The 22294-nt window shown below is 32.0% G+C and overlaps 1 protein-coding gene across 1 annotated transcript; it reads left to right on the top strand.

Annotated features, from left to right (window-relative positions):
* Positions 1-11951: 11951 nt before the first annotated feature.
* On the top strand, positions 11952-21043 carry Su(fu) (suppressor of fused domain protein). The gene is made up of 11 exons (XM_088203241.1): positions 11952-12091; positions 12211-12386; positions 12472-12568; positions 12634-12726; positions 15080-15162; positions 17327-17431; positions 17495-17685; positions 17757-17842; positions 17915-18595; positions 20451-20589; positions 20661-21043. The coding sequence occupies exons 2-11, from the start codon at positions 12215-12217 to the stop codon at positions 20841-20843; spliced, it is 1830 nt and encodes a 609-aa protein (XP_088059367.1). The 5' UTR covers positions 11952-12091; positions 12211-12214; the 3' UTR covers positions 20844-21043.
* The last annotated feature ends 1251 nt before the right edge of the window (positions 21044-22294 follow it).

The raw sequence follows: 22294 nt of genomic DNA, 5'->3' as shown, positions 1-22294 counted from the left end.
GGGTGATCCAATTCGAGCTTTCTTTCTTGGCAGTACTGTAAATCAGACAGCTGGCAATAATCACGCGTGTTCAAAGTTTCGAATGTTAGTTTGTAACAAAACATTTACGAAATAGATTGCTCAATACGTTAAAATTGTTTAACTGTTCTACAGAAATAACAATTCTGCACGAACTGTGTTTCAAAATATACGGGAAGATATGGTCAATTTCATCGTCTTACTGAGCAAACAATTCGCAACATAGTGAAAAAGATTGGAGAGAATGAAAGTGTTTGAGATAGGGTAAGGCCTGTTCAATATTGGGTTTTGAATAGCACAAAGTTAACCAAATTTATGAAAAGTTGTGCGAATCACGATTTCTTTCTTATCTATGCCACAGAGGCAAAAAAAACTGTTGATTTAAGAAAGGCAGACCATCGTGGCGATAAGTGTTCAATGTCAGTTGATGCAGAATATTTTGCTAAGATACACGATATAGACTTGAGTGAAGTTGCGTGAAATAGTAGATTTCAACTGGAAAGTAGCCAACGGTTCTCATGAATCTTGGACTAAAAACATACACGATATCAAATTTAAATGGGGTTTCTTAGCCATGATCTAGCGCAGGGGTCGGCAAAGTGCGGCTCCGGAGCCGCATGCGGCTCTTTGGCTCCTTGAGTGCGGCTCTGGCACAAATATCCACGGGCCCGGGCGCTAATTCTGGTCGAGTGTCCTTATGTCCTGATCTTCTGCTTCATATCATTCTGCTATTGCCAGAAATTGAAGCATTTCTCCTTGAGAAGGGTGTTCACTATCCAGAACTTACAGACAATCAGGATCCAAAACTTTCATTTCATGGTAGACGTTACGTCTCATCTAAATCAGCTTAACCGTAAACTACAGGGGAAAGGAAACACAATTTTTTGGATGCTAAAAGAAGTCATTTCATTCGAAAACAAATTATCCCTTTTTGCTCAAGATTTTGAAAGGGAAACATTGTTTCACTTTCCGAGCCTGCTGAAGCATCGCCAAGAAAATAATTCCTCTATTGACAAACACCATTTCAAAACAACAATTTTAAATACGAGGGAAGCATTTCTCAGCAGGTTTCAGATGTTTAAAAACAGCAAAGCGACCTTAGCATTCGTCAAAAATCCTCTTAATGTTACAATAACTGAGTTGAAATTTTCTCCTTTTGGCATTGACATTGGTAACTTTGAAATATAATCGCAGGATTTAAAAAGCAAGGAAATATGGAGCTCTAAATTTCAACGTCTGTATTGATTTGGAAATATTGGAGAAGAACGAATGTGATCTTAGTTCACAACACAAGTGGTCTGCTTTGAAAGACCTGGAGAATGAAAACATGATCATTTTCAACGTCTGGAATAGTATTCCTGACTCTTACGATCAGCTGAAAAAACTTGCGTTTGCTGTTCTTTCCCTTTTTGGTTCTACATATTCATGCGAACAATCCTTTTCAAGCATGAACTTCATCAAGAGTAAACTGAGAAGTCTTCTTACTGACGAAAACCTGGAATCATGCCTAAAATTAAAAACAACAACATATAAACCTGACATACTGAAACTTTCCAAGGAGATCCAAGGACCTTGTTCGCATTAAGTGTTTGTCAGTCATTGTCATGATTTAAATTTATGGATACCTTACTTTCATATTATTGTTTATCAACTAAAATTATAATAAAGGTTTACTAAATTAAAAAACAGATTTGGCTCTCATAACTTATTTAAATCATTGTAATGTACATATTTGGCTCTTCGGCCAATAAGTTTGCCGACCACTGATCTAGCGTAATAAGAACAATTTTGTATATCGATTTGTGATCATTACTACATTTAAAGCTGGTTAAAATTAGTTCGAAGATTATGGAAAAACGGTAAAATATTTTAATAGTGATTATTATGTCCTTCTGTTCATATTGCAATTCGCTATTGGTGAAAAAACTAGAACGTAACATAAGCAAATCCTCCCCCTTAGTCGTTTTAAACAACTGCCAGAATCCATTATATTGCCTTTTAATTGATTATTCATGCTCTTTATTCACTAGATTTAGCTACCTCCGACTTCCATATTTTTTTACAACTAAGAATAAAAAATAACCACAATACATTAGTGTCACAGTCTATAGTAGTTTTAATTTGTATCGTGCTTGATAGATCGGAATTAGTGATTATTAAATAATTACTACTTCGAATGAACATCACATATTAGATTTTCCTATACTTTCTTAAGCTCACGGATAATTAAAATCGAGGTACATTGTGGATATATTATAACACATTCTTATTGTAAATTATATATTGGCTCCCATATAAAAGTGCAGTTAATATATTTTTAGCAAGTTAATAATAGATATGTTAATCGGTAATTATCAATGTTGATACGACATTTTTGACAAAAATGTTACTTAGCAAATGTTTGTAAAGCTTAATCATGAAAATGTTTTATTTAACAGTTGGCATTTATTTAAGTAATCTCCTAAATGTTATGATTCCTAGTGGATTACCACAGTATAAACTAGCCCTCAAGATTGGTAAAACTATAATGCAGCTGAATTTTATTCCAAGAAAAACTATGAAACGAAACGCAGTTGGTAGGAAAGGCGATGGACGCATATACGATTGAAGCAACGATTACTGGTATATTTAAAGAAGATAATGTGTTGTTGTTTTATTATAAAAAAACAATTTATGTAGCTATATTTTCATTTCATAGTGTTTAAAGATACATAGAAACTGGAGATTTGCCAATTTATTTATAACTTGTTGATTCTTTTTTTCTTGAATAATGGAATATGCGTATTTTTGGTTCAATTTCATTTTAAAGTTTACATTATTATTGTTGCATCGCAAATAAGTAATACTATAAAGCTCTCCAGTGCAAATTTGTTTAATTATCTCAATATTCATCCGCGAAATTATGAAAAACCTAATAAGAAATTATCGCAAAGAATTATAATTATTATATCGACTTCCTAGATGCAGAATTACCACGTGAAGCTTAGACCAATATCTTTAATAGCAAAGATCTAATATTAATAAAAAAATAATTGAATATAGTAGAACAATATGCATTCAAGCTGCGTAGTGAGAAATATCTTAATTTATTTTTTCTTATATACTTCCATTTAAATCCAGTAATCAACAAATAAAATCGCATTTAAATGAATATCACCGTCAACCCTCGAGAAAAGATTTAAAGATAAAATTGAAAAAACCCGTTGCGTATGCACACAGATATAGCACAAGCAATGTCGTCAAGAATGTTAAGTATGTAAAGAAATCGCGGATCTGTCTGAACTCGTTCTTTCACAGTCATCTTTTGAGATTTTGCCGTTATGTGTGCGATTTCTAAAAATAATTTAGGACACATTTGCTAAATGCTTACTTTCAGTTATGATTATTGGAATTAAATTGCAATTCAGCTCGCGAATGCCGTATAAGGTAAAGCAATTTGTGTCGACTAAATTAATATAAAAGAAAAACATAAAGTAATAATTAACAAAATTGTCGAATGTAAATTCGGCAGCTTTAGGGTTAATTTATTCATCGATAGCGTAATAGACATAGAACATTTATATGTTGTCAATACATATGACGTAATTAGTGCAAATTGGGTTTTCTTCGAACTTTTTATTTTCTTCAGAATCCACTTCATATTTTATAGACGGCATAGAAATGAAACACGATATAGGATATGTAGGAATTCTTTGAACAGTTATTAGTACAAGAATGTCAGTTAAGCTGTTTAGCATAACTAAACTTTTTGTGTACGCGGCGACATAAGTAATTGTCATGTATTTAAATGAAAAGTATATAAAATAATTGTTAGATAAAACAATTTGCTTGTGCATTATAATAATAAAAAATAATCATTAAATAAATATATTTATGTTCAATTAAAAATATTAGATTAAGCAATATTTTATTTGTAGTGTGAACTAAAACGAATAATTTGCGCATTAAAATAAATAATCTGCGCATTAGCGTTCCGTTGATGTAGGTAACGACAGAAATTAAGCAGCATTGGGGGTGGTCGGTACTTGGATGGGTGACCGCTAAAGGGTGAACGACAAGTTATTAGTTTACTATAACGAGTTTTTTCATTGTTGGACAGATTAGGTGCGTTAGTCAGACAAGTGAACACTCCATGAATAACTCTTTGCAATGAATTTATTTAAATGGAAGATTATATAAATTGCTAACAAGATTTATGTACCTTACATAAACGATTTAATAACTTGTCGCATTGTGGCCAACGACATCTAAATATAATAATTTTATATGTAGAAGTTTCGGATCTGGCTGTCGTGTGCTTACTCAGCAATTTAGAGGTGCTTGATGAAAGCGTTTGTTATATGAAATAAAATGACGACACGCACAAATTTGTTCACACGGTATTTAATATGTTAAACTATAATATATTTTCGTAAAGATTTTAGGTTTATGACTAGCGTGTTTTAAATACAATATCATAGTGGAGGCCGGAAAAAATCTTATTATAAGACAAGGCTGATTGGTATTTTAACTCAATAAAAATAAATGACTTTTCGTGCTGTTTATGTTATGCTAAAACAGTCTGAAACCAATTGACCGATAAGTCTCAAGATAAAACTTACATAAATGTATAAATAAACAAACATTCTGCCATCCCTGAATGGAAAAATACAAGTCGTATAACGAATGCAATGCTTCACGATGTAACATGTAAAAGACACACATGTACGATATAATTTTACCTTTGACGATATCTGTACTTATTGTTAGATGCCTTCTAATCTAATCGCTGTATGAAGCAATTAAAAAATCCAACTACTACATACAGAAAAGTTGTCAATATATAGCGGTTAAGGTCTCGCCTGGGGTCAGAGCTGCAGTTTTCAATTGATTCAATAGTCATAAATAAACTGCAATTTTGATCGACTTGCTGCATTGATTAAAGATTTTTTTACTATTTATATGGCAAAATATTCCAATTTTTATAAGATACCAAACTGATATTTATAAAAATAGTTGTTGAAAGTAAAATCTCCTAAAATTCGTGCTGTATTGCCAAGTGAATTCAATACCCATTCATAATAAAATCTTCCTTAGCATCACAATATGTCGTCGAGGAAGCTCTTTCGTTGATATATCGACCATATGAAATTAAGTTGTTGGTATAGGCCAAAACACGATAAAATCAAAAATCAAAATAAAACATTACAAAACTCTAGAAGAATTATTTTTTAATAATATTTCTTTATATGTGTATATGTAATATATTTCAAACAATAAATTATATTTGTGTGCCAATATTTGATCGTTCATTATATAATAAATATATTTTTAAAATATCACCCTAAGTGGTCAAAGGTCGATATATCAACCGACAAAATTTTCGAAATTTCCAAAAAAAAAATTATTTTTTTAAATTTTTTTTATTAAAATTACTTTTTATATATATTAAAAGTTCTAAAAAGTAATTTTTTAACCCTTAATTCCAAAATAATTAATTTGCGCGCTAAAGGGTTAAAATACAAGTTTATTTACAATAACTGCAATCAATGCGTTTGAAAACTTACCAAATTCTGTGGGTATGTAATTCTTAGCGAAAAAAATTAAACATATTTTATTATTCATTGAACGTTTTTAGACATAACTCTTGGTTTTTAGTGTTTGTTTTACAACATTTTCCTCGTGTCTTTTTTTGTAGATTTATTTACTTAAAAAGTAAATGTATTTTTAAACACACATTTCCTTAAGAAAAACATTGTTAATAAACGCCGAATCAACCGGCAATTTGCGTTTTGCTTCACAATCTGCGAGGTAGGACGTCACGGATGAAGAACACAATTAGAAAGTTTTTGTTTAGTTTTAATAGCAATTTCGCAAAACACGTGGTACGCAATAACAGCAAAAAAAATAGCACTATTTGAATTGCCAGTAAAAATTATAAACTTATAAATAAATTATATATAATCCTCACTTTATTAAATATAATATATAAAATTAATCCTAATTCAAAAGACAACTTTTCACTTAAACCAAAGGATCTATGATCCAATGTCATTAAATTTATATTTACAATATTACAGTTTGACGAAATATACATTAAATGTGAATAATTTATAACTCTAAAATATTTCAATTCAATATGATACGCTAGATTATATGTCATTTTAAACTTTAACTGGTAGATTATAATAGATTCAATTATGTTTAAGACGTTTTTTCTATAAATTTGTTTTACAGGAAATGATATATTTTGCTCACAAGCCTCATAAAAGTGCAGTTATGTTCTTTACTTGCTAGTTATATAGGTTGATATAATTCGAGTTTCCTATGCTTGCAGCAATGTAAATCAGACAGCTGTCAATAAGCACGCGTGTTCATGGTGTCAAATATTAGTTTGCAACAATATATTTACGAAATGGATCACTTTACCACTGCTCAACGCGTTAAAATTGTACAACTGTTCTACAGAAATAACAAATCTGGAATTTACTAGAAGGTTATGGTCAATTTTATCGTCTTACTGAACGAACAATTCGCAACGTAGTGAGTCTAGAAGCGTAGGAGATAGAGTAAGGCCTGAGCACCAACGTGGCGCCCATGGAGCAAAGAATATTGCTGCTGTAAAAGTAGCTGAAGTGCCGGAATTATCGATTAAAAAGCATTTGCAACTTTTGGGCTTTTCTTTATTTTGCATCTGGATTTGCATTTACACCCTTATAAAATTCAGATAACACAAAAACTAGAGTCCAGAGACGATGGACAATGAAGTATTTACGCAAATTGGGTGTTAGATCAGGAGGAAGTTTATGCTGATTTTTCAAAGAAAAACTTCTTCTCTGATGAGGATCATTTCCACCTCTCTGTGTATGTTAATAAGCAAAATTGCCGCATATGGTATGAGGAAAATTCTCGTGTGATTTACGAGAGAGTATTACATTACCTAAAAAGTGACTGTTTGGTGCGCATTGTAATCGGGTGGCTTCATTGGGCCTTACTTTTTTGAAAACGATGAAGATCGGACTGTAACAGTCAACGGTGAGCACTATAGGCGCATGATAACCGATTCTTTTTGGCACCAAATCGAAAATATTGACATGGAAGACATGTGGTTCCAACAAGATGGCGTAACTTGCCACACATAAATTTGCTAGATTTCGGACTTAATTTACAACGTATTATATTTTGATATCGCTACGAACAGAAATCGAAGCGAAGAACTCTCAAGAGTTACATCGCAATAATTCGTTTCACTAAAAAGTGGGTCGCTTACCAAAAAAAAGGATCCACACAACTACATTCTGAATGATGACTCAAATAATTTTCTGACATAACAGTATCAATTTATAAAATGTACAGGCCAAGAGCCGCGTTCGATTTGTTACAAATTAATAGATGTCAAGGCCGACGATCGAATCACGTGTCTATCAATTCTAAACAACGGGTGTAAAACACGAAACTTTCAAAGTAGACAATCATTCGTTTCAACCTTCGGTAAAACATAATGGATGTCTGTTAATTCTGAACATTGACCGTATATCCTGACTTCTCTTGCGCCAATTGAATATTGTAAAGATCCTAATGCTCAGAGTCAAAACTTGAGTTTTGAAGTGCATCGCTCTCAACCTTCAACCGGCACTTCATGACTTATGAAGGTGACTTTATAACCTGATCGTGCCATATTACATTTTTGTACAACTAACTTTTCATCTGTATCATGGTTAAGCACACCTTCCATCGTGTCGTAATCGTACGAAATGATTGTACGACCATAGCTCACGGCTATAGAACACTCGTTATATCATATGTTGGTCGTTGAGATTCTAAACCTGCTAGATATTTTCATTTCATTAGTAAATTGAACAAAAATTTACTTTAGCATAGTGTTATAAAGTCGGTCTATTTTCAGCTTTTAGGTTAAAAGTTTATCGCGGAAGGTTTTGAGAGGGATTTGATGTATTCTTATTATACTCTCAGTAGCTTCAATTTCTATGTTCATTGAAAAACTTATCGACACGACATAAAATAAATGTTATTGCGACAAACTAGCTACGACTCGAGCGAAGATCGATATTATCGGTCTCCTGACGGTCCGCATGGTACGGAATTCTACATAATAACATTCTCCATAACAATAGAGACTAGCATATTAAAATCGTTATGATAATTAAACTGTAAATATATTAAGGAGACGTCATTCTTCGTCTCACTGGATAAAATAACTATGCCAAGTTTTGGTTGGTTCGAATAAGAATATATGTATATATGTATATTATACATATATAACAATATAATAAATAGCTTAAAGCCAGCGTCACATTGGCACACTGTATCATTATACTATTCAACAATTTTGAACCTTTTTCCTACAAATATAAACTCAAACTAGACGTAAACTCATGCACCTATTTCAGCTGCACCTTTTCGCTATATATCACGTTTTTAAGATACGGGAAATTTAATTACTATTTAAATATTTTACTATATGTTTAAAAATATAGAACATAGTCTATAATATTTAATTATTTAAAATATGAGTGTTGCTCTCTACATTATAATTAAAAATTATATAAGAAAACCCAATCTTTTTTTGTAAAAAAAATTGTGACAAAACAGGTTAATTAAATTTAATCTTAAATAAATAATATATATAGTTACTGAATGTATTTTTAGTTAGAATTCATTTTTACAGCAACAACTGCTGACGCTACATAAATTTAAAGTAATAAGTCCGATAGCCTCATCCGTTGAGATAGTCAGTGTCAAGTTTGAACAAGTTGTGACTTGTCAGCCGGCTTCCAGAGCCGGAAGAGTTAGGTCGTGTTTACCGTGTCTGTCGCGTTAGCATTAAGTTGCAAAAAAGTGCCAAAGAAGTTCATGAAATGTTAAAATCAATATATGGCGATAATGTGGTGACTCTTAAGACTGTTAACAAGTGGTATGAGTGAATTAAAAACATAAATTAAGTTGTCGAGACGTCCTTCGACCTCAAAAACAGAAGAGTACGTGCAAAAATTTTAAAAATGGTTCGTTCGATTAGGCGACTGACTATTCGAGAACTTGGCGAAGAACTGAAATTCTCGAAATTGATATTATAATAAATTGCGTACCAACGCTACTAACAAAGAGGCACTAGGATCTATACAATCGATACTCGCTATTATAGAGATATCTGAAGAATTTACTTTGAAACCTATTTAACCACAATACTTCGCTTTGCTGAGATTCTAGATAATAAAGCCATACCAGAAAATTAGCATTAATATGTTAATGTAAAGTATAAATAATAAAGAACAAAGCGTATAGAATTATGAAATTGGGGCGAACCAAAAGATGTGAATCTGCCCAGAATTCGCACGTACTTACTACTGGATATCAATTATATAAAAAGACTTTTCGCAAACACACCAGATTGTTTTGATTTTGACTTGGCCCCAAAATCAGAAAATTTACAAAAATTGTGTCAATTTGCCAGTATTTTATATAAACATAAAATATTTTTCCATAATTTCATAGATAATTTATAGTTATTATATTTAGATCAAGCGCATATTATGTAGCCAAATGTATACAATTAAAAAAGGTATCAAATCATTTTAGTGTATAAATAACAGCTTAGATATACAATTTAATTAAGAATCTAAATAGCGGGTTTTAAAACACAACGACTCGTCCGCTTAAAATTTATTATAATACACGTACATATATAATATACACATTCATACGTACATTCACGTTGTTAATAATTAGAACGACCTGACTCATGCTAAAAATCCGGTTCTCTCTTCTAATGATATGCCGAGTCGAGCATTTTTTATGTGTAAATATGCATATGAGATTAATATACATTCTCATAGAATTTAATATAATGGTAAGAATATTGAAAGCGATAGCACTTATCATCAATAAACATATTGCAGTTGCCATAACAGCTTAATAATAAATTTATCATCGCGATTGTATTAACATTGCGATAAATTTAATCACGCGTTATTGACCCTTGTGTGATTGTGGTTGATTATATTAATTGTTTTACTATTCTGCAGTCAATTAAACTTATATCATGTATTAATGTTTGTAATTTATGAATTGTACCTAATGCGCGTTAACAACAACCGATAGTAACTTTTATTTGGAAGGAGAATAAAAAATATCACTATTTCAAAAAAAAAAAATCTGCTATATTAATACTAATTAAACGCACAATTAATAATTATAATTTATACAGGCGGCAGAAGGGAAGGAGGAAAAATACAATTCCCAATATGCCCCATTCATTATATATTTATTATATGTACATTGTATGTGCTGTGCAACATCGAATAGTAAAAAGTCTCGAAAAATAAGATCTCCCGCAAGCAATGCCCGCAATCCTAGTAGCCGTCGAGTGCGCCGTGATCTTTCGATCTTAATAACATACGTTATGGGGATACGGCGGGCTCGCGCGACTTCAAGAAATGTACTTAACCGAAGACCTATCACTGAAGCGACTACAACATATACGCTTCAAGCCAATTCATTTTATTTAGTTTTGTATACTAAGATCTAAGTTAGTGCGTTACTATTATATCTAGTTAAATGTACACAAATTGTTTTTGTTAGGCTGTTAGATTTTTTTAGATTAACATCTCATACACACCGTGCAAACATGTGGTTGGCGCACTGGCTGCCGAGCGATAAGAAACTCATCACAAAGTTGAGTATTTCTAATGATCTTGCGGTTACACACGTAAAATTTATATTTTTATTCTATATTGTAAATTATCTAGATTACTTATAAAAACACATCTAAAAGTCATTTATATTATACTTTACTCTATAGATAACTCGAATATTGATATTATAAATAAATTCAAAGCATTTTATTTTGCGATTGCCTTAAAACAATATGGACTTCAATGTAATTGGTGAATCCAAAAATGGGGTTTTTGGTTGTTACTTTATAGATATCTCGCACTTGCTTCATTTTTTAGAATCAAACGCGCATAGTTTTCGACAATCTAATCTTTACTTTAACTGATTCATAAAGAACCGTTATAAATCCAGGGCCGGCAAACATAAACACATATTTTACAGTATTATATAAAATGAATGTAAATATTTTCAAATTTAAGTTTTAAGTCAGTCGTGCTTTGGACGTTGTACATGAGTACTTTTTTTTGTATCCACATCTTGACTCCACATTCCGATATATAAAAAAATGGGTCGTAAAATTTACGATGGCAGAATTGTTAACAAGTAAACAATTTATACGATATTGCATGTAATATGAATTTATTAAAAATGCCTATCACGACCACTAAAAACATTTGTGAAATGGTAGGTGACTCATTAGATATTCATAAATGACAAAGGTGGTTTAAAAATCGAAATGATATCCTGGCTGCAGAAATAGAAACAAAGCATATCAAACTATTTATCAGCTGGCCATCAACTAAACTAGTCCGATTTAACAGTGCATAGATTGGGAGGACTTGTATGGGAAGAGTGTATGTGCTCCATACGAATTGAGCGAAGAAAAAAGTTAGCGCGTATCAGCATACGCGCTTCTTTAGTATTATTATTGCAATACTAAGGAAGGAGCATCTATAATTCAACAGTTGTTGAACTAATGACAATTTTTTCAGTGCAAATTTGACAAAAATGCTTATTTTTATTTGTATGTTTTTCAACATTTCTAGATATTCGTACATATTAGATAAAAATACTTAATAAATAAGCAATACTAATACTCGGAAAAAATAAATTATCTGCTTCGGATTCTTAAATAACTAAATGAAATTTTCAAATTAAATATAGTGCGAATCTTTTACACTAACTAAGCTTTTCATACACTATAAATCTGCTAAATCAATTTTATATAATAAAAAACATATTTCGTAGAAGGGGGAGTAAATCAAAATAATTTAGGTAGCACTAATGAAAAATTAAGTGATTTTTGTAACCAAGATTCTTATGTCACATCCCTATTAAACCGCGATGGCGTTATGACGTTTGGGCGTATTTTGATTTTTTGTTGTCATTTTGTCCGTTTATTTAATTTTTAACCAACACAATGAACAACTAACGATTGTCTACAAAGTCACGACTACTTGAGGTATATAAAAAATAAAACAAACCATCAAAATTCACACACATGAGTCATAGCAATTAAATATAAGTTGAAAATTTGCACAACTCGCAAAAGTTAATTATCGATAGTAAAAAATCTTGCAGCATTATGGACAAGAACAACATGTCTAACGGCCAAAACCCTTCGTGGACGACGCAGCAGATGAATCAAATCCCGCAGTATAATGCTCCGTGGCAATCTAACAATCAAAATATGAACCAATACCCTCTGAACCAACAATACGGCATGTATCAATCGACGAGCGGCAGAATCAATCAAGGTACGATCATTGTATTTAAATTGCCATTGTATTTTAACGAAAAATGCATACAATACGAGTGTAATGCATTCATATTTTAATTCAGGTCCTGTAGTCGGTCTCCAAGCTTTATGCTCGGCTTGCACCCGACTCTATCCAGATCAACCGAATCCGTTGCAAGTCACGGCCCGTGTCAAATACTGGTATTATTATCTCAGTCGTTGATATCTTGAAATGCAATAAATATATATATGTATTTTCATTAAAGGCTCGGAGGACCTGATCCTTTGGATTATGTCAGTATGTATTGGAATACGGGCTCGGCGGATAAAGGTTTACCACCGCACTGGCATTACGTTAGGTGAGAATGCTTAAATAATTTATTATTATAACTTTGCATATTGTAAGTTTGAAAATCACAACTAAGGAATACTAAGATTAAAAGATACTAATCATGAGATTTTCGTATTTTGTCTAAAGTTTTGTCATTTCTAATATTACATTTTGTACATGTACGACATACTATGAATATGTTGTTATTGCTGTTATTGTACAAAAATAACAATTATTATTTAATGGAAGAACAAATAATAATTTTCCATTAAATTCCTAAATTCATTGGAACCAACTAAAATGCCACCACACAACTTGGTTTTAAAAGTTAGAGCTCCAATTATATTACTTTGTGAATCAAAAAATTGCTACCAATTGGGGCAACAATTTTAACGGACTGTGCTAGAGAAGATGTTTTCGTTCCTGGCCAAGCCGTTTCTGGTAAGACTTGCTTTTAAAATGACAATAAATAAATTTCAGTAACAATCTTTTAAAATTGCTGTGGTTTATTTGGTATCTAAGTTATACGTGCCTTATTTTTAAAATATTCACCATTTCCACTTGTTTTCAACTTGCCGTTTTCCATAAAACGGCAGTGCAGGTACGAGAGTGAGGCAAACGAAGCACTTGCTTGGGCGAACGATGAAAAGGATGCCGAATTAGTCAAGTAACAAAAATTACAAGAAGGCCCCTCAAAGTATGCATGCCAAAATTTTCTTGTTATGTATTGACTATATTTTGTGCACGTCTGAGTAGCAGGTCAAAGAAGATGTGGAATATCTTTTGCGGTCTGCAATACAAACAAGTTGCTAATAGTCTCTTAAATTAAAAAATAGCGTCATTGAACCCTTCCGCTTACGCTTACGTTCTATGAATCCAAGAAAAACCCTAGTATTTCATTTGAGAATTATTTGAATACACATAAATCTAAACAATCCCTTCCACACAAAAATTCTAAGAACAAAAATCATGCAAAATTTTATTTAATTTCCTTTTGACGCCCTCACTGATTGGTGGTTCACGTAACGCGTGTTCCATTTTGATTTACGAAGTTTCTATATAGGTGAATTTTCAGAAAATTATTAAATGAAATTGATTTTTTTTCGAGCGAAATAATTAATTTGCTTTATTTTTAACGCTCTCAACTGAACGGTAGTCCGCATAACAGGAGTAACGACAAGTGTACATGTATTATTAACTCAAAGTGATTTGTTGTGTTTCGTTTTGACTTCTAAAGTTTCTATAAAAGGTAAATTTTCTAAAAAAAAGTGTGAAATTGGCTTCAGAAATGGAATTATTTACAAAATTTGAAAACAAATAATATCAAATTTTCAACTTCGATGATCAATCTCAACAATTTGTTCCTTATGATTATAATTTTTTATTTATAGTAAAAATGAAAGGAGTGTTAGATATTTTAATAACATAACTTAGATGGAGATATGTAAAACTGTATTAAATTTCATCATATTCCAAATTTTAAACAGTAGAAAAATTTATGTCGATGAATGCAGAAAATTTATATAAAGCAATTTAGGGTTTTACTTCCAAATATCTTAACGATATTAATTTTAATGAATTATTATTCAGTAATAATTAGTTTAAAAAATCAGGCATGACATAAATTTCAGATCTCAAGACAACTTCAAGTTTAGATATAATATAATATATCAAGAATAATGCATGAATACAATATAATACACTCATATCCGAATTTAAATATCGCGTTAAGGATAATTTTAACATTACCGGTCACTGTAGCCTCTGTTGAAAGTCTTCAGTAAATTTAAAATTATGAAAACTTATTTAAGATCGTTACTTGCTCAGGAAAAATAATAAGACTGATATTATTTGCTTCAACAAAAACACGAAAAATAAAGCTTTAAAGGTAAAGAGTAAACGATATTATTTTGTTTCTATAGTAATATTTGATATTTTTTTTTAAGCAAGTGAGTTTGAATCACTGAAAAATTATAAATTAAATAACTGAAAATTTTGTGATATTCTAATTGATTTTATGTGACGATCTCAAATATGTCTTTATAACTTTTTTGTTGTAGACTATTCAATAAAATAATTTTAACTAATAATAATATTTATTTCATTTTTTTGTTAACATTTGTGTCGTTTTATTTTTAATATGTCTAAAACTATATATTTTTACAACTATTGTGCTCAGTTCTATGACTTTTTAATATAATATAATTGTCAATAAATCTATATTGTTTCCAAATTTATGTAAAATCTCATTTTTGCTTAATATTATACTTATTGAAAGTAAAAAAAACTGCATAGGGGTGCAAATTTGCCCTTTTGATAGGTGAAATATGTCTAGTCCCGTATATAAAACAGAATATACATATATGATATTTTATTTAAAGTTTTGGATTATCTGACTTACACGGTGATGGCCGAGTTCATCCGCCACCACAGATGGGTCCGTTGCAACCAGATCAAATTTCCGGTAAGATTCATAATTAAATAAAAAATTGTAAATTCTTATTCTATTATATATTAAAATGAACCAGCTATAGAGAAAAAGTGAACTACGGATAAAAGTATTAATCATTTAAAAATATCTAATTGAACTAGTAATAAACACTATACTAAATGTAAGTGTTAAATATGGTTACATTTTTCTTTCAGAGAAAATCGTAGATGTTTTGATGCGTATTATTTTAGTGTTACGTGCCTTATTGGAGACATTTATAGTTTGTCCTTTTTTCTGGACTTTCTCCCCTGATTTCGCCTTAAATTATTCAGGTGTTAAGAATATAGTTGATGATGTTGAACATTGATAGCTACATTTACTTTGCATTAGAATTATGGAATTTCTGTTGATACTTCACTTTTGTTTTATACTTCTGGGTGATCTGTCACATAACTGCATAATAAATCAACTACTTAGTTTTACCTTTGTGATATATTAATTTATACACGTTAACCGCAAGTTTCTTTCTGTCATCACTATGATTCGAGATTGTTCAACGTATTATTCATCCTCCGTTATGTTTAATGTACATATATAAAAGACACTTTAGATTAATACTAGTGGTTCACTTCTATCCCCACTCTTCTACTAAATTAAATAATAATAAACTCCAGATTGAATTGAAGGGTTTTGTAAAAATTCTTGCAAAGTCTTCAATCCAGTCTTAAAAAATATAGCTAATCTTTTCATACTAACAAATTGCATGCGGGCACAATCATGATGCTGGATTATAATTAAAATTGAAGATTAATGCATTGTGCAATTGAGAAGCAAGTGGTGCATAATTTAATCATGGACGATTGTAAAAAAATGTAAGATCCTTTTATTGTACTAAAATTTATATATATGGTGTCCCATAAACTACAGTTATTTTTTATTTTATTTTATTACTTTTGTGCTGTAGTTACAGAATGTTCACTAATCACATGCATCATTTTATGTTGTTTCTGAATAAATTGGTTACACCGAAAAGTGACGTAAATTATGTAGTTACCTTAGTAAATTATTAGCGTTCTCAAAGGCTGATATATAGTATGTATATGTAAAAATTTGCGATTTGGCTATGAAAAATGAACCTTGAACCTTGACCACTGTAAGGATAAAAAGCGAATTTTTGTGGAAGGGAAAAATGACAAACTGCTAAATTCAACAGTTAATCGAAAGCATCAAAGACTTGTTTCTGAAATAGGACTTAATTATAAATTTAAAAATTGGTGTGATCATAAGTTAGAGTGAAGAATTGCCCTGTAGTTAAAAATTTAATATGCAATGGAGCCAAGATATTTAAGATCCAACCAGTGGCGAATTGTGAGAGTTGGTAATGGAGGGGCTGCAGCAATGAAAATTAAAATATTACATGTATTGGAAAATTAGATTAAAAAAATTATAAGGTGCGTATTTGTTATGTTACATACATAAATACACAATTTAAAATACATAAAAAATAAAAAACAATGTTTATAAAACATTTACATATACAAAAATTTAATGTACATTTTAAAATCAAAAAGAAATCGATATAATAATAATAAATATTTTTCTATAATTAGATATCTATCATTAAAATCAGACCTATTTGTAATAATGTTTTATCAATACTTAACATAGCTAAAACAGAAAGTCAACTATCCCATAGAATTTCTCAAAAATGTTTTTTATTCTTATGAGAGCTAAAAAGCATCTTTCTATTTTAGCCGTTGTCATAGGTGTAGTTATAATTATTTGTAAAAGTTTCTGTACTTCTGTAAAAGAATTAAAAATAATATTAAATGTACATTTTTGTATGCCCTGATAATTTTTTTCTCTATAAATTAATCATGTCGGTAAAGCAACTCTTGCTTCACAGCTCGATTTGTATGTTGCTACTAAAGATGTCATCGTTATTGAACCGAAAGCGTGATTAGGTGATGAGATTATATATTCATAAGCCAAATACTCGCAAATTCCACATATAAATCTTTGTACAGTGTGCAGTGTATTATATGGGACAACCCAGTGTTAGATAAAATATTCCTAATACCTCGCCTGAAAACTTGTAACTGTTTAAAAACGCTTTTCTTATTCTACCTTATATTATTCAGTCATTTTATTACAAAACCTGTATGATCTCTTTTATATGTCAAATAAAACTTCACAGGTTTAGGCTTAGAACTCAGTTTTCGTTTGATCGGAGAGCCTGGTCATCCACCGACTTGGCCAGCGGCCTTACTACAGCGATTAGCTACTTACATTTTTAGCACAGGTTTGTCATCTATGTTATAGAAATAATCTAATTGAATTTTTCTAATATTTCTTATTTGAGCAGGTAACAGATTTTGTGTTGGTGATCACGTTTCGTGGCACAAAGCTCTCGACGGCACCGATGAACAACTGACTAATGTGATAGATGATAAGAGGAAGACGCAGAGGAAATCTAAGATACGTCACATGCTGGTCGCTCAAGATCCACAGCTGGGAACAGTGGATACGCCACTGGGGACAGTGCAATTTGTACAAGTAAATTAATCTTTATTTCTAGCTTGTGTTTTTGAAACTGAATTTTTAAATAGCATAGAAAAATATTATAGGTAATAGGTATAACTGATCGAGAATTAAAATCTGCACAGAGAAGTGGCGGCTCTGCCGTATTAGATGCTCTTTTATCCGATAGCAGGTATATCACTGCTACAATATTTTATACCACTAATCTGTTTGTTAATCAATCGTATTCATATTTTATAAATAGGTGTGGTCCATGGTTTGTTACCGATATCAACCGTCGTCAATCGATATCTCTACCAGAAATGACTCACACACCGTCGGATTTGAGCGGTGTCGCTGCGATATGCAGATGGGAATATTGGGACCCTAGTTCAGAGCCACCGCAGCAAAACGAGGAACGAAGAGCTTCATCAGAAATACCGCAAAACGTAAAAGAACAAATAAAGTGCATTCTCCAGAAAGGCCTATCAGAGATCAATCTGCAATCGTCCAAAGATAAAAGTGATTCGTTGAAGTCTGCCAAAAGCAATTTGGCGAGCGAATGCAAGATGTCGACCGACAGCGCAAAGTTTGCGCTGATCGATGACTGTCTGAAAAATGAGTCGTCGCTCTTTAGTCGGCAACAAAGAGAACTTGCAATGTCGACTGATAGTTTCGAAATGTCGAAAATGAGCGCCGCGCTGCTGGATCTAAAGCAAGATCCTGGCAACAACGGAGATGATCTTAAGGTTGAACAAAACGAGGCGCCGTCCGATTTCTTCAGTAACGTAGAGCCGAAGGTCGACTGCGAATGCGGCAAAACGGACCAGCAGAACTGCTGCAAGTGTGCCGATGATAATGTTTGGACAAATGGTGCGATCGCTTTCAAGGGAGTTCATCTTATATTCGATCACGAAGCTGGAAGCTTTTTGCCAGTGGCGCTACGGTACGTTTTACAGACATAATTAACATAAACATGCTTCATTTTAATGTGTTTAACACCGTGCCACATAGATTTCGCGAAATTCACAAAATATCATGATCTTTGGGAGAGTTGGCATAACTTTTTTACTAATGTGTTTATATACGTGATTTCTTTGAATTATTGTATATTCAATATATTTAAGGGCATCGACATATGCTGTTTATTTTGTGAGACTCAATCTGTGTTTCTAAAACTCGATTTAAATTTTATTTTTATATACAAGTTGTAATATTCGGAGTTTACAGTGTTACCCTTGAAACAAACTCTGATCGCACTATGCCTTCACTATCGAAAATACAATTAGCATGACCTTGACGTTCGACTTTGACGTGCCTTCTTGGGGCGAGAAGAGCCACTTGTTTTTCATTGGGAATTCCGCATTTTCGTCTCAGGGTCATAGCCATACACCCAACTTTTATCTCCAGTCAGTGGCGTAGCTATTAGGGGGCGGGCCGCCCCGGGCGGCACTTGCTTGGGGGCGGCATATTCGCAAAGGAATCGTCTAGTGTGGTTCTTAACCCTGAATGCACTAAAACATATATAAATCCACGAATAACAGAGCTTAATAATAACCAATTTATTATTTTAAGAAATGCTGATTTTATGACCCTGCAAAAAATGTATGGGGGGGGGGCGGAAATTTTAAGGATCGCCCTGGGTGGCACATACCCTAGCTGTCTCCAGTTAAAAATTTTACCATGCAGTCTGAATTTGCATCAAGACGATCCTTCAATTTTGTGCAAAGTGTTACACGATTTTCCTTCTGTTTGTCAGTCAAAAGTCTGGAAGCCGACTGACAAGTCACAACTTGTTCAAACTTGACACTGACTATCCAACGGATCAGGCTATCAGACTTATTACTTCAAATGGATGTAGCGTCAGCAGTTGCTGATATAAAAATTCATTCACCGTATTTTTTATCACACTTCATATATTACCTATAGAAACATACAATATATATTTTCTTTTGCGTTTTACTTGACATTTGATAAAATATATAACCAGGAATGACCATAGAATAAATAAAAAAAGCAAAAATAAATTACCAAATATAAATCGCTACTAGCGAAAATATAATTTAACTGATAGGCGCTATTGAAATTATATGCTGTTCTAAAATGTCTCTGAAACACAATTTGACAGCTGCTAAACGTAAATTTGCTGTTCAAACCCAAACCTAACCTACACGAATTAACCAAATCCAACTTGACCTAATATAAGATCTAAAACTAATTACAATTTTAGAACTTTCATTGGGTCGAGTCTAAATACAAACTTAGCCAACTCAACTCTCAGGGGCAAATAAGCGGAAGAAGTACAAACATCGCATCTCTCATATTGCTTTGTAGTTTATCTGCACTTCGATAATACACTATGTTTTAAAAATATAATAGCTATCCTTACCGATATTACTATGGACTTCTGATATGAGAGCATTGATCAAAGTATATTCAACCCAAATTTTGGTCAATAGGAGGGCGCAAAAACAATATCACTTCTCAGAAGTCAAAAATTCACGCCAAAAGCAATACAATCGTGTCAGCGCCGTCAAAGTGGGAATGCTCGTCACCGAGCGTTCCCACTGCGATGTGGATTTTTGACTTCTGAGAAGGGATAATTGTTTTTGCGTTCTCCTGTTGGTCAAAATTCGGTTTAGATATGCTTCATTCGATTCTCACTTATTGTAATAAAAAGTATGTTTCTTATTTGCCATATTAATTCGGCGTTTTTCTCTCAGTTGAAGAAGATAAAAGTCGTTGATTTTGTTAATAACTATAAATTTCATTAAAATTTTGAATTTGTGTTTTTGTAACAGGTGTAGAGTGTTACACGGTCGCCATTTTACATGGAAAGCGGTCAGTGAAGTTCAGGCGATAACGTTAGTGGCTGCGAATGTCAGCGGAGCAATAGTTACACCGGAGAAACCGATAGCTGCCAATAACGGATGGCTTCAAGTGAGTTTTTTATATTTTAAAATTATATTTCATTGATATTAACTGGTTTTTTTTTTTTAATTAACCCATAGGTTTTAATACCTGACGACTTTGCCGAAGAGATGGCAAATGATTTACAAATTCTACTAGAGAACGACATGAACGATAGCGAGGACGAAGAAGCGCCACAAGTAGCAAATTACTCACAAGTGCCGACGGTGTTTGTGTGGCCTCAACGTGGGTTGAAAATATCAGTATTCCGTAATGTGAAATAATTTTAAATTATAATTAATTATTATTTGTGACGAGGAACTGCACAGCTGTTTTCTTTCTACAACTTTCTAAAGTATGTATATCATTATTTTACTGATGCTTATGTACTGGGGGTCTTTGCATTGCAGTAAATTTTGGCAAATAACTATTTTCTGAGAATTGACAATTTTATCGACATTGAAATATAAATATTAATATTTTTTATTTTGCTTTCCTTTTTTCCTCGTCATTCTCTCATTGATAAGGATCATGAGTTTCTATACAAGAATACAAGTATCAATTTTAGCATTTAAAAAATAATATGCATATAAGATACGTATGTCAAAACACAAAAAAGAATATGATTAATATTCATTCAATATAAAATTGATCATAATAAATATATAGTACATTTAAGTTCTTCGCTTGCAGGATTAAATTATTATAAATTTATATATTCAAGGTCGGTATAGCCATTGGCGGATCCAAGAGTTTATATGTACGAGGAGGGACCCAAAATTTTTATTTTTCAATATTTATACACAAAATTTTGATCACCTTGAAAGTACTCTGCATTGACCGATATGCACTTGTTTTTTCCATTGTTTAAAACATTTTTGGAACTCACATAATGGGATGTTTTTTTAACCACTCCTGCGATTTTTGTTTTACTTCTTCCACAGTCCCAAAACGTTTTCCTTTCATGTTTCTTTTGAGTCTAGGAAACAAAAATAAGTCACAGGGGGCCAGGTCAAGTGAATAATCGGTGTCATTCTGTTTTTGCTCAAAAACTGCGTCACAAACAACGCCGTTTGAGCCGGTGCGTTGTCATGATGGAAGAACCGAAATAGTCATAAAGCAAAAAAAGACAAACCTTTCTTTAGTAAATAATAATCTCTTTCTAAGAAACATTTGCTAATACAAAACACGCAGTGGTGCAGTTCTAAAAAAAGAAGTACCATAACGCTACCTTATTTTGGGTGATCAATGAGATTTTACTTTATGTGAACCCAAAGACGATTACCCCGGTTATTTTGTTTGTTGCGTTGTAGCTGTAATTGTTCTATTTAAGATAGTAATGTTTGTGACTATTTAATTAAACTCAAAGAAATTTTAACAGATGTTATAACAAATTGTACAGGAACACGTTCCGGTCGTGAAAAATGCAATCACTACACCGCTGTTTATTTTGATGTAATTTTAGTGTTCAACTATTGTGCAAAACGCTTTCTGTTGTTAAGGATATACTTTTTATCGCATGCTCAATACGATCACGTTCAATGAAAGTTTTTCTGCTGCAGTGATTATTAATGACTTTTAAAGTTTGTGATTTTTATATACATTGTTGAAATTAAGCCTTTTGTCGTATGTATCGTTTGTGTGATCTCTAAATTCATCATTAATGACAAACATCAGGGAACATTTTAGCTAAAGAAACTTTTAATTTCCTCGGGATCACTTTTGAGAGCAAATG

The sequence above is a fragment of the Plectrocnemia conspersa genome, unplaced genomic scaffold (assembly GCF_051122295.1).
Source record: "Plectrocnemia conspersa isolate PC_06_02 unplaced genomic scaffold, ASM5112229v1 ptg000014l, whole genome shotgun sequence".
Lineage (NCBI taxonomy): Eukaryota > Metazoa > Arthropoda > Insecta > Trichoptera > Polycentropodidae > Plectrocnemia > Plectrocnemia conspersa.
This window is presented reverse-complemented; position numbering and strand designations above follow the sequence as displayed.